The sequence below is a fragment of the Artibeus jamaicensis genome, unplaced genomic scaffold (genome assembly GCF_021234435.1).
Source record: "Artibeus jamaicensis isolate MK-2021 breed Jamaican fruit bat unplaced genomic scaffold, CSHL_Jam_final scaffold_666, whole genome shotgun sequence".
Classification (NCBI taxonomy): Eukaryota; Metazoa; Chordata; class Mammalia; order Chiroptera; family Phyllostomidae; genus Artibeus; species Artibeus jamaicensis.
The window spans coordinates 729,057-743,731 of NW_026522053.1; the positions used below are offsets into that span (position 1 = coordinate 729,057).

At 36.3% G+C, this 14,675-nt stretch overlaps 1 protein-coding gene across 2 annotated transcripts in view; it reads left to right on the forward strand.

Moving 5' to 3' along the window:
• LOC119062473 (tRNA-uridine aminocarboxypropyltransferase 2-like) overlaps window positions 1–14,675 on the forward strand; it is a 105,489-nt gene that overhangs the window by 71,403 nt on the left and 19,411 nt on the right. For both annotated transcript variants that reach the window (XM_053659506.1, XM_053659505.1), the window contains exon 5: window positions 13,385–13,513. In XM_053659506.1, coding sequence (XP_053515481.1) covers window positions 13,385–13,513 — 129 coding nt within the window. The remainder of the gene's footprint in view (window positions 1–13,384; window positions 13,514–14,675) is intronic.

The following is a 14,675-nucleotide window of genomic DNA, read 5'->3' on the forward strand; positions in this document are numbered from 1 at the left end:
ATAACATATTTTTAAGGTTTCTATATCAAATATGATGTTGATATTAAGATCTTAAGACTAATCTCTAATTTTAATCCCAGAGAAGGACAAAGAAAATGTTGTGTGGAAGCATGGTGAGCATAGGTTAGGGCTGGTTTGAAAAATTCTGCTGAAATTTGGGTAAGCATTCAGTGCCATACCAGTATGTTTTTTAAGGCGTTTTATCTCAGGGAGTTCATTAAATAGACTTAATTTTTGTTATTTTATATTATACTTGCCCACATAATTTTTATATATAATTTATGTACCTTTCTTAGGAGAGATTAGAAATGGTGTCATACATTTACCAATATCTAACTGGTAATTATCAGCTAACATGGCATTATACATGGAAACTTTTATTATGGCCTACACATTCTTTATATGTTTTGGACAACTCATTGTATCCATGAAAAAGTATAATTTCATGAACCAAATATTTTACATTAGAAAGAGGATAGGGAAACTTATGATTCCTGGTATATGTGGTAATTTGTGCCTATCAACTGTTGAAACAAATCAGTGTTTAAAGCAAAACTTAATAATTGCCATTGCCGCCTTTCCAGGTAACCCCATAACTATACTTTCATCCTTGAACCTTCAGGTATTTAGAATTATAAGTGTGTTGTGTTTGCTTCCAATTTGTTTTCTATGCTCATATACAATAACATATATATACTCACTTCTAAGACATGTGTCTGATTCAGACTTCCTTTAACCAATGAGCCAGTGCTCAGTACCCAAAAGGCCCTGAGTATGCAGAATATGAAAATATTCACTAAACATTTTTTTCAATACTGGTGATTTAAATTCTGGGCTCTAAGTTTCTTTTTTTATTAAAAATATTTTAATTATAATGAACAATCAATATAATATTAGTTTCAGGTGTACAGCTTAGTAATTAGACATTTATATAACTTACAAAGTGGTCCCATAAGTCTAGTACCCTACTGACACTATACATAGTTATTAACTGAGCTCTGAGTTTCATATTTAAGACTTATAACAACAGAATTCCCAGATGATGATGATAGGCAGCTAATCTGTGGTCTTTTGTTATAGTAGCCTGATCTAGGACAAATCTCTATGAAGTAACATGGAGACATACCCCTGTGAAAAGGAAAATGGGACTGCATGTGTGTGTGTGTGTGTGTATGTATGTGTGTATGTATATATATATATACATATGTATACATACATATATAAAAACTCTTTTCGAATGACTATATATATACACACACACACACACACACATATATATATATATATATATAGTCATTCAAAAAGAGGTTTTTTTAGCTTCTTTTTAGTCATTGTTAGGATGAGTGGCAACTTTCCAGGCTCTTTAAAAAGGTGAAAGGTTTATATGATCTGAAGAGAAACCAGAGTATAATTTTTTAAGCTCTTTAGATGCAGAGCTGGAAACAGGAAGAAAAGCAGCAGGTTACTTTTTTACTGTTATTGTGTTCTTTGATACACAGAAGTTTTCCTGAGAAATGAATGACAACAACAATCAGTCAATAATGAAATAAATTGAAAATTTAATTTATCTGGAGTGTCTTGTTCTTTTAGAAATATATACCAAGATAACTTTCCATCAAAATTTGTTATAGTACTTTCTGTAGATACAAAAGAAGAGAATAATACAGAATTTCATTTGGTCTACTTATTCTTGCGTTTTCTTTTTGAATTTTTTTTTTCTATGTTGGAGTATCTCCTACTGAATGGTAGCTGCATAGTTTCCAGAGGTAATCTTTAAATTGTTCTTTATCATTTGCATTATCCTGCCTATAGGGTAGTGAACTGGTCTGTTCTGACATCGTTGACTTGTCATTAGTAGCCCAGTAAACATATTATCACAGTTCCATTGTTTGGATTATTCTGGTGTATAAATGCCTGTATGAATAATCTTCACACATTTATCTTTTGTTCCATAAAACCTCTTAAAAATTTCATATATCATTGCTTTGTATTGATTTTGAAAATATATAATCCTTTTCTTTAAAAAAATTTTTAACTTTAATGCAATAAACCACACATGTTTAAAGGGTATAGTTTGCCAAGTCTTGACATGTGTATATAGCTGTGAAATCATCCCCACCATGAAGATAGTAACATTATCCATCACTTAACAAATTTTCTTGAGTTTTGTAATCCTTTCTTCCTATCCTTCACTCATTTTTAGGCAAACGGTGATTTTATTTCTGTCCCTATTAATTTGCATTTTCTAGAATTTTATTTAAATAAACCTTATAGTATGTATTTTTGGTACAATATGAATTCTTCACTCAGCATAATTATTTTGAAATTCATTCTTATTGGGTGTATCATAAGTTCATTCCTTCTTATTGCCTAATAGTATTTTATTGTGTGGATATACTTCACTTTCTTTACCTGTATATCTGTTGATGACCATTTAGGTTGTTTTCAGGTTTTGGCTATTACAAAGTAGCTATTAACATTCATCACAAATATTTGTATGGGTGTATGCTTTCTTTTCTCTTGCCTTTCATTTAGGAATGGAATCCCTGGAATCATATGATAGGTGCATGTTGAACTTCAGAAAACTGCCAAACTCTTTTTCAAAATGATTGTACCATTTTGCATTTTCATCAGCAGTTTATAAGAAATTCTGTTCCTTCATATCCTTATCAAAACTTAGTATGGGCAGTATTTCTTATTTCAGACATTCTGATAATTGTATAGGGATATCTCACATGGCTTTCCTTTGTATTTCCCTAATATTTAATGATGTTGAGCATCTTTTCCTATGTTTATTTGCCATCCATATATCTTGTTTGGTAAAGTGTACGCCAAGTTTTTTGCCCATGTTTATATTGGCCTCCTTGTTTTCTTATTAATGAGTCTGACAGTTCTTTATATACGCTGGATACAAGTACTTTTACATGTATGGGATTTAGAAACATTTTATCCTAATCAGTGGCTTATCTTTTTATTCTTTTAGCATTCTCTTTGCAAGTGGAGAATTTCTTAATTGTGGTGAAATCCAATTCATCTATTTTTAAACTTATATACATGATTTTTAGGATAAGGAAGCTACCAGAAAAATCAGCTTATTTTACCTGTATGCATTAGGGATGGAAGGAGCTAAAGCTTTTATAGTTAAGTTGGACAATTAAAAATACAGATTTTTTTAGATACAGGTTAGAGTCAAAGGTCATACTAAGATTCTTTGATCCAGGTAACTTAAGAGACACCTTTGTTACAAATAAACACTTAGAAGGATGGTTTTATTATAGAAAATTGAAAAAGAAGATCAAACCTTTGTCTCAGATAACATTTGCAAATATATTTTCCTATACAGTTGATTCCCTTTTTCATTTTTTAAATTTATTTATTTAATTGTTGTTCAAGTACAGTTTTCTGTTTTTTACTCCCATCCCAGCCCACCCTCCGCCAGTGCTCCCCACCTCCCACCCATTTCCACCCCCCTTAGTTGTTGTCCATGTGTCCTTTATACTTGTTCCTATAAACCTTTCCCCTTTTCCCCTGAAATTCCATCCCCTCTCCCCTCTGGTCACTGTCCCCTTGTTCTCTATTTCAGTATATTGGGTTATATTTTGCTTGCTTGTTTGTTTTGTTGTTCAGCTTCCTCTTAAAGGTGAAATCATATGGTATTTGTCTTTCAACCCCTGGCTTATTTCATTCAGTATAATGCTTTCCAGTTCTATCCATGCTGTTGCAAAGGGTAGTAGATCCTTCTTTCTTTCTGCTGCATAGAATTCTACTGTGTATATGTACCATAGTTTTTTGATCCATTCATTTACTGATGGGCACCTAGGTTGCTTCCAGCTCTTGGCTATTGTAAATTGTGCTGTTATGAATATTGGGGTGTATAGGTTCTTTTGGATTGGTGTTTTAGGGTGCTTAGGATATAATCCTAGCACTGGAATTTCTGGCTCAAAAGGCAGGCCCATTTTTAGTTTTCTGAGACAATTCCATACTGTTTTCCATAGTGATTGTACTGGTCTGCAATTCCACCAACAGTGAACTAAGGACCCCTTTTTTCCACAACCTCTTCAACACTTGATGTTTATTGCTTTGTTTGTGATGGGCATTCTGAACGATGTAAGTGGTATCTCATTGTGGTTTTAATTTGCATCTCTCTGATAGCTAGCAATATTGAGCATCTTTTCATGTGTCTTTGGATCCTCTGTATGTCCTCCTTAGAGAAATGTCTGTTCAAGTCCTTTGCCCAATTTTTCATTGGGTTGCTTGTCTTCTTAGAGTGGAGTCATGTAAGTTCTTTGTATATTTTGGATATTAAACCCCTGTCTGAGGTATCATTGGCAAATATGTTTTCCCATACAGTTGGTTCTCTTTGTGTTTTAATACTGTTTTCTTTAGCAACGCAGAAGCTTTTTATTTTCATGAGATCCCATTTGTTTATTCTTTACTTTATGTCCCTTGCTCTAGGGGACATATCAGTAAAGAAGTTGCTACGTGAAATATCTGAGATTTTCTTGCCCATGTTCTCCTCTAGGACTTTAATGGTGTCACAGCTTATATTTAACTCTTTTATCTACCTTGAGTTTATTTTGGTGTATAGTGTAAGTTGGTGCTCGAGTTTCATTACTTTTACACATAGCTGTCCAGTTCTCCCAATACCATTTGTTGAAGAGGCTATCATTACTCCATTTTATGTTGCTGCCCCCTTTGTCAAATATTAATTGACTGTAGAGAGTTGGGTTTATTTCTGGGCTCTCTGTTCTGTTCCATTGGTCTATATGCCTGTTTTTATGCCAGTACCAGGCAGTTTTGATTACAGTGGACTTGTAATACAGTTTGGTATCGGGTATTGTGATTCCTCCTACTTTATTCTTCTCTCTCAAAATTGCAGCTGCTATTCAGGGTCATTTATGGTTCCATATAAATTTTTGAAGTGTTCTATGTCTGTGAATTATGTCATTGGTACTTTAACAGGTATTGTACTGAATCTGAAAATTGCTATGGATAGTATCGACATTTTGATTATGTTAATTTTTCTAATACATGAACATGGTATATGTTTCCATTTGTTTGTGTCTTTCTTGATATCTTTCTTCAGGGTTGTGTAGTTTTCTGATACAGGTCTTTTACCTCCTTAGTTAGGTTTATTCCTAGATATTTTATTTTCCTCTTCACTATATTGAATGGGATTTTTTCTTAATTTCTGCTTCTGATGTTTCATTGTTGGTATACAAAAATGCCTTTGATTTTTGGATATTGAGTTTGTACCCTCCCTTTTTTGCTGAAGTGATTTATTTGGTTGAGCAGTTTTGGAGTAGAGTCTGTAGGACTTTCCATGTACACTATCATGTCATCTGCAAACAGTGACAGTTTTGTTTCCTCCTTTCTGATTTGGATGCCTTTTATTTCCTTTTCTTGTCTGATTGCTGTGGCTAAAACTTCCAATACTATATTGAATAGAAGTGGTGAAAGTGGACAACCTTGTCTTGTTCCCGATCTTAGTGGAAAAGATTTTAGTTTTTGCCCATGGAGTATGATGTTGGCTGTAGGTCTCATATCTGGCCTTTATTATGTTGAGGAACGCTCCCTCTATTCCCACTTTGCTGAGTGTGTTTATCATAAATGGGTATTGTACCTTATCAAAAGCCTTTGCCACATCTATTGATATGATCCTGTGGTTTTTGTCTTTGCTTTTGTTTATGTGATGTATTACATTTACTGATTTGTGAATATTGAACCATCCTTCCATCCCTGGGATGCATCCCACATGGTCATGATATATGATCTTTTTAATGTATTGTTGGATGCGGTTTTTCAATATTTTTTGAGGATTTTAGCACCTATGTTCATCAGCGATATTGGCCTGAAGTTTTTCTTTCTTTGTTGTGTCTTCACCTGGTTTTGGAATTAGGATGATGCTGGCTTCATAAAAAGAGTTTGGGAGTCTTCCATCATTTTGGATTTTTTGGAACAGTCTGTGAAGAACAGGGGTTAGCTCTCACTTAAATGCCTTGTAGAATTTTTCTGTGAAACCAACTGGTCCAGGGCTTTTATTTTATTTTATTTTATTTTATTTTATTTTTTATTAATTTTATTTAGTTATTTTTCAAGTACAGTTTTTTGTCTATTTTTCCCATCCAAGGGTCCAGGGCTTTTCTATGTCAGGAGATTTTTGATGACTGCTTCAATTTCATTTGCTGTTATTGGTCTATTCAGGCTTTCTGCCTCTTCTTCGTTGAGTTTTGGAAGATTATATTTTTCTAGAAATTTGTCTATTTCACCTAACTTTTCAAATTTCTTTTCATACAGTTCTTCATAATAATTTCTTACAATCCTTTTTATTTCTCTGGGGTCAGTTGTAATCGCTCCTGTTTCATTTCTGATTGTGGTTATTTGGGTCCTCTCTCTTCTTTTCTTGATGAGCCTGCTTAAAGGCTTGTCTATTTTGTTTATCTTTTCAAAAAACCAGCTCCTGTATTCATTGATTTTTAGAATTGTGCTTTTAGTCTCTATGTCATTTAATATTTTTCTTTTTTTTTTTCATTTTAATTTTTTTATTTTTATTTTTTTTATTGATTATGCCATTACATTTGCTCTCTTCCCCCCTCCCTTCCCCTCCACCCTGCATACCCCTCCCCCACCATTTCCCCCTTTAGTTCATGAACATGTGTCTCAAATTCTTTAGATTCTGTATTTCCCCTACTATTCTTACCCTCCCCCCTATCTATTTTCTATCTACTGTCTATGCTACTTATTTTCTGTACCTTCTCCCCCCTTCCCCCCTCCCACTCCCCTGTTGCTAACCCTCCATGAGATCTTCATTTCTATGGTTCTGCTCCTGATCTAGCTATCCTCTTAGTTTGCTTTTGTTTTAGGTGTGGTTCTTAATAACTGTGAGTTTGCTGTCCTTTCACTGTTCATCTTTTTATCTTCTTTTTCTTAGATAAGTCCCTTTAACATTTCATATAATAAGGGCTTGGTGATGATGAACTCCTTGAATTTGGTCTTATCTGAGAAGCACCTTATCTGTCCTTCCATTCTAAATGAAAGTTTTGCTGGGTAGAGCAATCTTGGTTGTAGATCTTTGGTTTTCATGACTTGGAATACCTCTTTCCAGCCCCTTCTTGCCTGTAAGGTCTCTTTTGAGAAATCAGCTGACAGTCTGATGGGAACTCCTTTGTAGGTGACTGTCTCCTTAGCTCTTGCTGCTTCTAGGATTCTCTCCTTCATTTTAATCTTGGCTAATGTAATGATGATGTGCCTTGGTGTGTTCCTTCTTGAGTCCAACTTCTTTGGGACTCTCTGAGCTTCCTGGATTTCTTGCAAGTCTATTTCCTTTGCCAGATTGGGGAAATTCTCCTTTATTATTTGTTCAAATAAGTTTTCAACTGGTGGTTGTGCCTTTCCCCCTTCTGGTACCCCTATAATTCGGATGTTGGAACGTTTAAAGATGTCCTGGAGGTTCCTAAGCTTCTCCTCATTTTTCTGAATTCTTATTTCTTCATTCCTTTCTGTTTGATCATTTTTTTCTTCCTTCTGGTCCTCTCCCTTGATTTGAGTCCCAATTTTCTTTCCATTACTATTGGTATCTTTTGTATCACCATTCATTTCAATTAATTTAGCTTCCATATGTTTCTCTAATTTGTGACTAAAATCAACCAGTTCTGTAAGGATCCTTATAACCAGTGTTTTGAACTGTGCATCTGAAAAACTGGCTATTTCTTCATCACTTAGGTCTATCGGTTCTGGGGCTCTGAGTTGTCCTAGAGCCATTTTTGGTCTATTCGTGCTGTTAAGTGAGCAGAGCGAAGCCTTAGTTGTTTACCAGGACGGGGCGACCCAGGTCGCTGGTTTGTGATGCTGTGTGTGGGGGCGGGGTCAGAGAGGGAGCAATGGCGTTCCTCTCCGCTAGCCCAGCGCATCCAGTCACTCACAGGCCTGGGGCTTGTTTATCCGATCCTAATTTTGCGAGCCTGCTGCACCGCGCGGGTTTCCCTTCTCACTGGTTTCTCCGCACGTAAATGCATGCGACCGACCGACCCACCGCGCCTCTTCCCTGTGCGCTCCGGCAGCCAGCTCGCTGGCGATCAGTGCCCTCGGTTGCCTGCGCGCACCGCGCACCGCCGCGGGAACTTTTTCTTGCTAACCTGTCCGCTGCTGGCCTCGCTCCTCGTACCGATCCAGCCGAGTATCTAGTTGTCCTTTGGACTCCGTATTGTCGATTTTCCGTGTAGCTTGGTTGTGACTGCTGTTAAAAATAGTTGTTCTTAGATTTGGTTGTGCACAGAGGCGAGGTCGACCCTCCACCTACGTCTCCATCTTGGCGGAAGTCTAATATTTTTCTGATCTTGGTTATTTTCTTACTTCTACTTGCTCTGGGTTGTCTTTGTTGATGTTCCTCAAGTTTCTGTACATGTAGGGTTAGGTTCTTTGAATGTTCCCATCTTTCTTAGGTAGGCCTGTATTGCTATGAAGTTCCCTCTCAGGACTGCCTTTGCTATGTCCCATAAGTTTTGGGTTGTTGTGAGTTGATTTTCATTTGTTTCCAGAAACTTCTTGACTTCTTCCTTAATTTCATTCTTGACCCATTCGTTATTTATTAGCATGGTATTCAATCTCCATGATTTTGAATGTTTTGGGTCTTTTCTCCAGGAGTTGGTGTCCAGTTTTAGTCCCTTGTCTTCTGGTAAAATTCTCGGGGTGATTTAGTTTTCTTAAATTTGTTCAGGCTTGTTTTGTGTCCTATTGTGTGGTCTGTCTTTGAAACTGTTCCATGTGCATTTGAAAAGAATGTGTATTTAGCTTCTTTGTGGTGAAGGGCTCTATATATATCAGTTAAGTTCATTTCATCTAGGGTGTTGTTTAATGCTACAATATCTTTGTTGATAATTTGTTTGGAAGATCTGTCCATTTTTCATACTGGGGTGTTCAAATCCCCCACTATAATTGTGTTGCTGTCTATATCTTTCTTGAATTCCTCTAAGATTTTCCTTATATATTTTGGTGCTCCTATGTTGGGTGCATATATATTTAGGATGTTAATGTCTTCTTGGTGGATTCTTCCCTTGAGTATTATGAAGTGACCTTCTGGGTCACTCTTTATGGCTCTTTTTTTTGAAGTCTATTATGTCTGATATGAGAATTGCTACCCCAGCTTTTTTTTCTTGTCCATTTGCTTGGAAAATTTGTTTCCAGCCTTTCACTTTTAGTCTGTGATGGTCTTTTGTCCTGAGGTGGGTCTCTTGTAGGCAGCATATGTGTGGGTCATACTTTCTTATCCATGCAGCTATTCTGTGTCTTTTGTTTGGAGCATTTAAACCATTTACATTTAAGGTTATTATTGATAGGTACTTATTCATTGCCATTTTTGTACCTGTGTTCCTCTCTGTCTGTCTCTTTTCTTTCCTTTCCTTAAAGCAGACCTTTTAGTGTTTCTTGTAGAGCTGGCTTGGTGGCAGCAAATTCTTTTAGACTTCTTTTGTCTTGGAAGCTCTTTATTTGGCCTTCTATCTTGATTGAGAGCCTTGCTGGGTAAAGTAGCCTTAGTTGTAGGCCTCTGTTTCTCATTATTTGGAATATTTCTTGCCATTCTCTTCTTGCTTGAAGTGTTTCCATTGAGAAGTCAGTGGCTAACCTTATTGGGACTCCCTTGTATGTTATTTCTTTTTTCTCCCTTGCTGCCTTTAAGATTCTCCCTTTGTCTTGGAATTTTGCCATTTTAATGATGATGTGTTTTGAAGTGGGCCTCCTTGGGTTCCTCTGGAATGGGACTCTGTGTGATTCCTGGATTTGTGTGACTTTTTTTTTTATCAAATTACGGAAATTTTCTCTCATTAGTCTTTCAAATATGTTTTCTATGCCTTGTTCTTCTTCTTCTCCTTCTGGTATTCCTATTATTTGGATATTATTACGTTTCATATTGTCTTGCTTTTCTCTTAATCCCTCTTCATTCTTCCTGAGCCTCTTTTCCCTTTCCTGTTCTTTGTGTGAGATGCTTTTTACTTTGTCCTCCAATTCACTAATCCTATCTTCTGTTTCATCTACTCTATTTTTAATGCTTTCTACTGTGTTTTTTAATTCAGAAATTGTATTCTTCATTTCCTCTTGGCCCTTGCTAATAATTTCCATTTCCTTTTTCATGTTGATATAGTTTGAGGTGAGATCATTATAGCTCCCCTGTAGTTTCTGGTAGCTGATTGTGAGCTGTTTGAACTTCCTGATAACCAGTGTTTTGAATTCAGAATCTGATAGTTTACTTACCTCTATTTTATCTAACATTCTTTCTTAGGATTCCTTCTTTCCTTTCATTTGGGGATTGTTTCTTTGTCTTCCCATTGTTTATGAGACTCTTCTTGTTAGCCTCAGCTTCTTAGATTAATCTGTTTTGACACCCTGCGTTTATGGTGTGAACTTTTGTAGTGGAATGCCTGTGAATTTCAGTGGTGCAGTCTTTTTTGGTTATCCTGTTATTCTCTGCTTCCACCTACTCAAATATGCAGCAACTTTTGGCTTCTCTCCTACAACAATGTGCAATTTCTCTCTGACTCTACTATTGGGAGGCCTCTTCTATGGGTCCAGCTCTGGTCTTTTCATATTTTCAAGTTGATTGTGACTCTTGTGGGTAAAAGAAATAAATGACAAGGAAAGAAATAAAAGGAAGAAAGAAAAAAATGGTAGGGGAATGGAAGAAAGAGCAATAAGTTTAGAAAGAAAAGAAAAAGAAATAGAAAATCCGGGAAAAGAGGACAAAAGTATGGAAAGATGAAACAGTAATAAAATAAAGAAATAACAGATTACTTTAAAAAAGCAAAAAGATAAAGAAAAGGAATGGAGAAGGAAGAGAAGTAAAAAAAAAGAATAAAAATAAAATAAAGTAAAGTAAAAAAAAAACAAAAAACGCACAAACAGACTTCCGCCAAGATGGAGGCATAGGTGGATATCCGTGCCTTCTCACACAACCAAGTTTAGAGACAACTTTAAATTAGCAACTGAAAACACAGCCAGAACATAGAAAATTGAACTTTTCGGAAGTCTGTTAACAACAAATTCTTCAGTCTGACCGGTAAAGAGCGAAAACCAGTAGCTGGTGGAGCGGGGTTGCACAGGAGGGCTCGGTCAGACGGACTGAGGTGTGCAGAATCCAGGCGCAGGGTTGGACCTAGTGACCGACCGAGCAAGCCACTAAGCGAGCAACTGCGGGGAAGCAAAGAGGACACAGGGCTGCGGGTTGACTGTGGTCCCGCATTTGTGCACGGGTAGACAGGTAGGGGAGTGAGCAATTGGACCTGGGACCACGGTCCCCGTGGCAAGCGGCAGGGAGGGCGCCACCATTTCCCTGCTCTGACCCCACCTCCACATACAGCATCATAACCCAGCGACTCTGAGTGGCCCGGCCCTGGTGAACCACCTAAGGCTCTGCTCCTACCCAGCAGTGCAAAACATCAGAGGGTGCCACCATTTTCCCCGCTCTGACCACGCCCCCACATACAGCATCACAACCCAGTGACCTGGGAGTACAAGGCTCCGTTCCTCACACTTAAAGGGCACGAACAGACCAAAAATGGCTCAAGAAGATCTCAAAGTCCTGGAACCTATAAATCTAAGCAATGAAGAAATAGCAAAACTCTCAGACACACAGTTTAAAACACTGGTGATCAGGATCCTCACAGAACTGGTTGATTATACCGACAAATTAGACAAATATATGAAGGCGAAACTAATTGAAATGAATGGAATTGCACAGGAAACCAATAGCAATGAAAAGGAAACTGGGACTCAAATCAATGGAGTGGACCAGAAGAAAGCAAGTAATGGCCAAACAGAAAAGATTGAAGAAGCAAGAATTCAAAAAAATGAGGAGTGTCTTAGGAACCTTCAGGATATCTTTAAACTCTCCAACATCCAAATTATAGGGGTACCAGAAGGGGGAAAGGCACAGCCACCAGTGGAAAACTTATTTGAACAAATAATAAAGGAGAATTTCCCCAATCTGGCAAAGGAAATAGACTTCCAAGAAATCCAGGAAGCTCAGAGAGTCCCAAAGAAGTTGGACCCAAGAAGGAACACACCAAGGCATATCATAATTAAATTATCCAAAATTAAAATGAAGGAGAGAATCCTAGAAGCAGGAAGAGCTAAGGGGACAGTCACCTACAAAGGAGTCCCCATCAGACTGTCAGCAGATTTCTCAAAAGAGACCTTACAGGCAAGAAGGGGCTGGAAAGAGGTATTCCAAGTCATGAAATCCAAAGACCTACAACCAAGATTGCTCTATCCAGCAAAACTTTCATTTAGAATGGAAAGACAGATAAAGTGCTTCTCAGATAAGATCAAATTCAAGGAGTTCATCATCACCAAGCCCTTATTATATGAAATGTTAAAGGGACTTACCTAAGAAAAAGAAGATAAAAAAGATGAACAGTGAAAGGACAGCAAACTCACAGTTACTAAGAACCACACCTAAAACAAAAACAAAGAGGACATCTAGATCAGGAGCAGAACCATAGAAATGAAGATCACATGGAGGGTTAGCAACAGGGTAGTGGGAGAAGGAGAAGAGGGGAGAAGGTACAGAAAATAAGTAGCATAGATGGTAGATAGAAAATGGGGGGAGGGCAAGAATAGTAGGGGAAATATAGAATCTAAAGAACTTGAGACACGTGGTCATAAACTAAAGGGAGGGATTGGGGGAGGGGCTGTGCAGGGTGGAGGGGAACGAAAGGGGGAAATAGAACTGTAATGGCATAATCAATAAAATATATTTAAAAAAAGAAATACATATACACATCATGTGTATGTGTGTATGTTTCTATATTTATATGCACTTACACCCACACAGACATACACTTATGAATTTATATTAAGAAATAATGGGAGGATAAACCATAAAATAAATTCTCCAAAGCGATTAAACCATTTTCACTCCCACTACAATGTACAAGAGTGTCATTTGCTCCATATCCTCCCCATTTGGTGCTGTTAGTAATTTTGATTTTAACTGTCCTGGTGCGTATGGAATGTTATATTATGGTTATTTTAATTTACATTAAATCATGTTGAGCCCTTTTACACATACCTATTTGCTATTCTTGTATCTTCTTTGCCATTCCTGTATCTTCTTTCACCCATTAAGTGGGGTTTATTAGCCAACCCATTTTTAAATTTTAGAAACTTGCATTCATTCTGAATGTATTTTCTTTTTCAGATATATATGAAGATATCCTCTTCTACTATTTGACAATAACATGAGGATATTATATAGAGAAAATATTGGTACATTTAATATTTCTAAACTGGCAATTTTGGAAGGAAATGAAAGTAATTAGTATTCAAAACACAGACTTTATAGTTTTAAATTTAATGCAAATATTACATTCTATTCTGTTTTTGGTTTCAGGTGCAGTTAAAATCTAGCATTTCTAGTCAGTATGTAATTCGGATGCAACCAACTAATAGATGCCTGTCTACTCTGGAATGTGCAGCTGTTGCTCTTTCCATTTTGGAGAAAAACAACTGTATACAAGAGGTATGTATGACTTTGCAAAATTATGTAGTTTTTGGAAGTAGGAGTTCAGTTAGATTTTATATAGAAAATGTAGAAACGCACAGGTTGTTAAATTGGTAGTTCAAGTGAAAACTAGAATGTATCTGTGATAGAGATTTATGTACGTTGATAACCTTTTCATCTATGGTGTTTTTCTGTTAGTTTAGCATTCCAGATTTCATTATTTAAAATTATTTATATAGTATTCTAAGCTGTGCAAAACATTTGCAATATGCTAAATTACACTTAAGAATCACAACAGTAAATACAGGTTTTAGGGGGGCTAGATTTTTCTTCTAGTATTTTGTATTACCTTTTTAGTATTCATTCTTCTGTACACAGCTTTTTTCTTTTTAATTAAAAGAAGGACTTTTTTGCATTGTTTCTTTTATTCGAAGAGTTATACCAACTTCCTGTTTCTTATCAACCATGCTTAAAGTGTAAAAAAATATAAAACTTTTTGACAAAAACACTTGCATGTATGAAAAGATTATAACCTACAATCATCATTTTACTTTTCATGAAAGTCTGATGATTCATATGTAATTAAAAATCATCACTAAAGAATAATATTTTATTGTGCTCATTAACATATTAAACTTTGGAATATGTAAAAAAAACTTTGCACTCTGGCAAAAGAAAAAATGGCAAAATAAAACATTGTTAGGGTTTTTATGCTCACTGAAAGGTTTTGATAAATACAACTAAAAAAAGTCAGAGGATAATGAATATAACTAAATGAAGTTTTTAACACACACCAAGTATTCTTTCCTGCCTTCTTTCTCTCTCTGTCTCTCACTCACTATGCACTGTGGTTACTATTATGTAAGAGGGTGCCTTAGCCATGAAGGGAATTTCAATGATGTATAAAAGCTCAGCTCATAGTAACTCGGCTAATTACCAAGCAAAAACCACAAAAGGCCTTTAGAGCAAGGAGAATTAAAAAAGTCCAGGAGCAAGCATTTATTTGTCTTCGCCTCTACTCTTCTGTACCCTGGCATGGAAAGTGTTGGAGTTGCAGACATTTCTTCTTTTGATGAAAGATGTGAGCTTTCATGGGTAGGATTTCTGTATGTGTGTGTCAATGTAAGTTGACTTTGTTTTGGATCTAGGCAGTTTCACTTTCTCTGTTCCTCTTATTTGA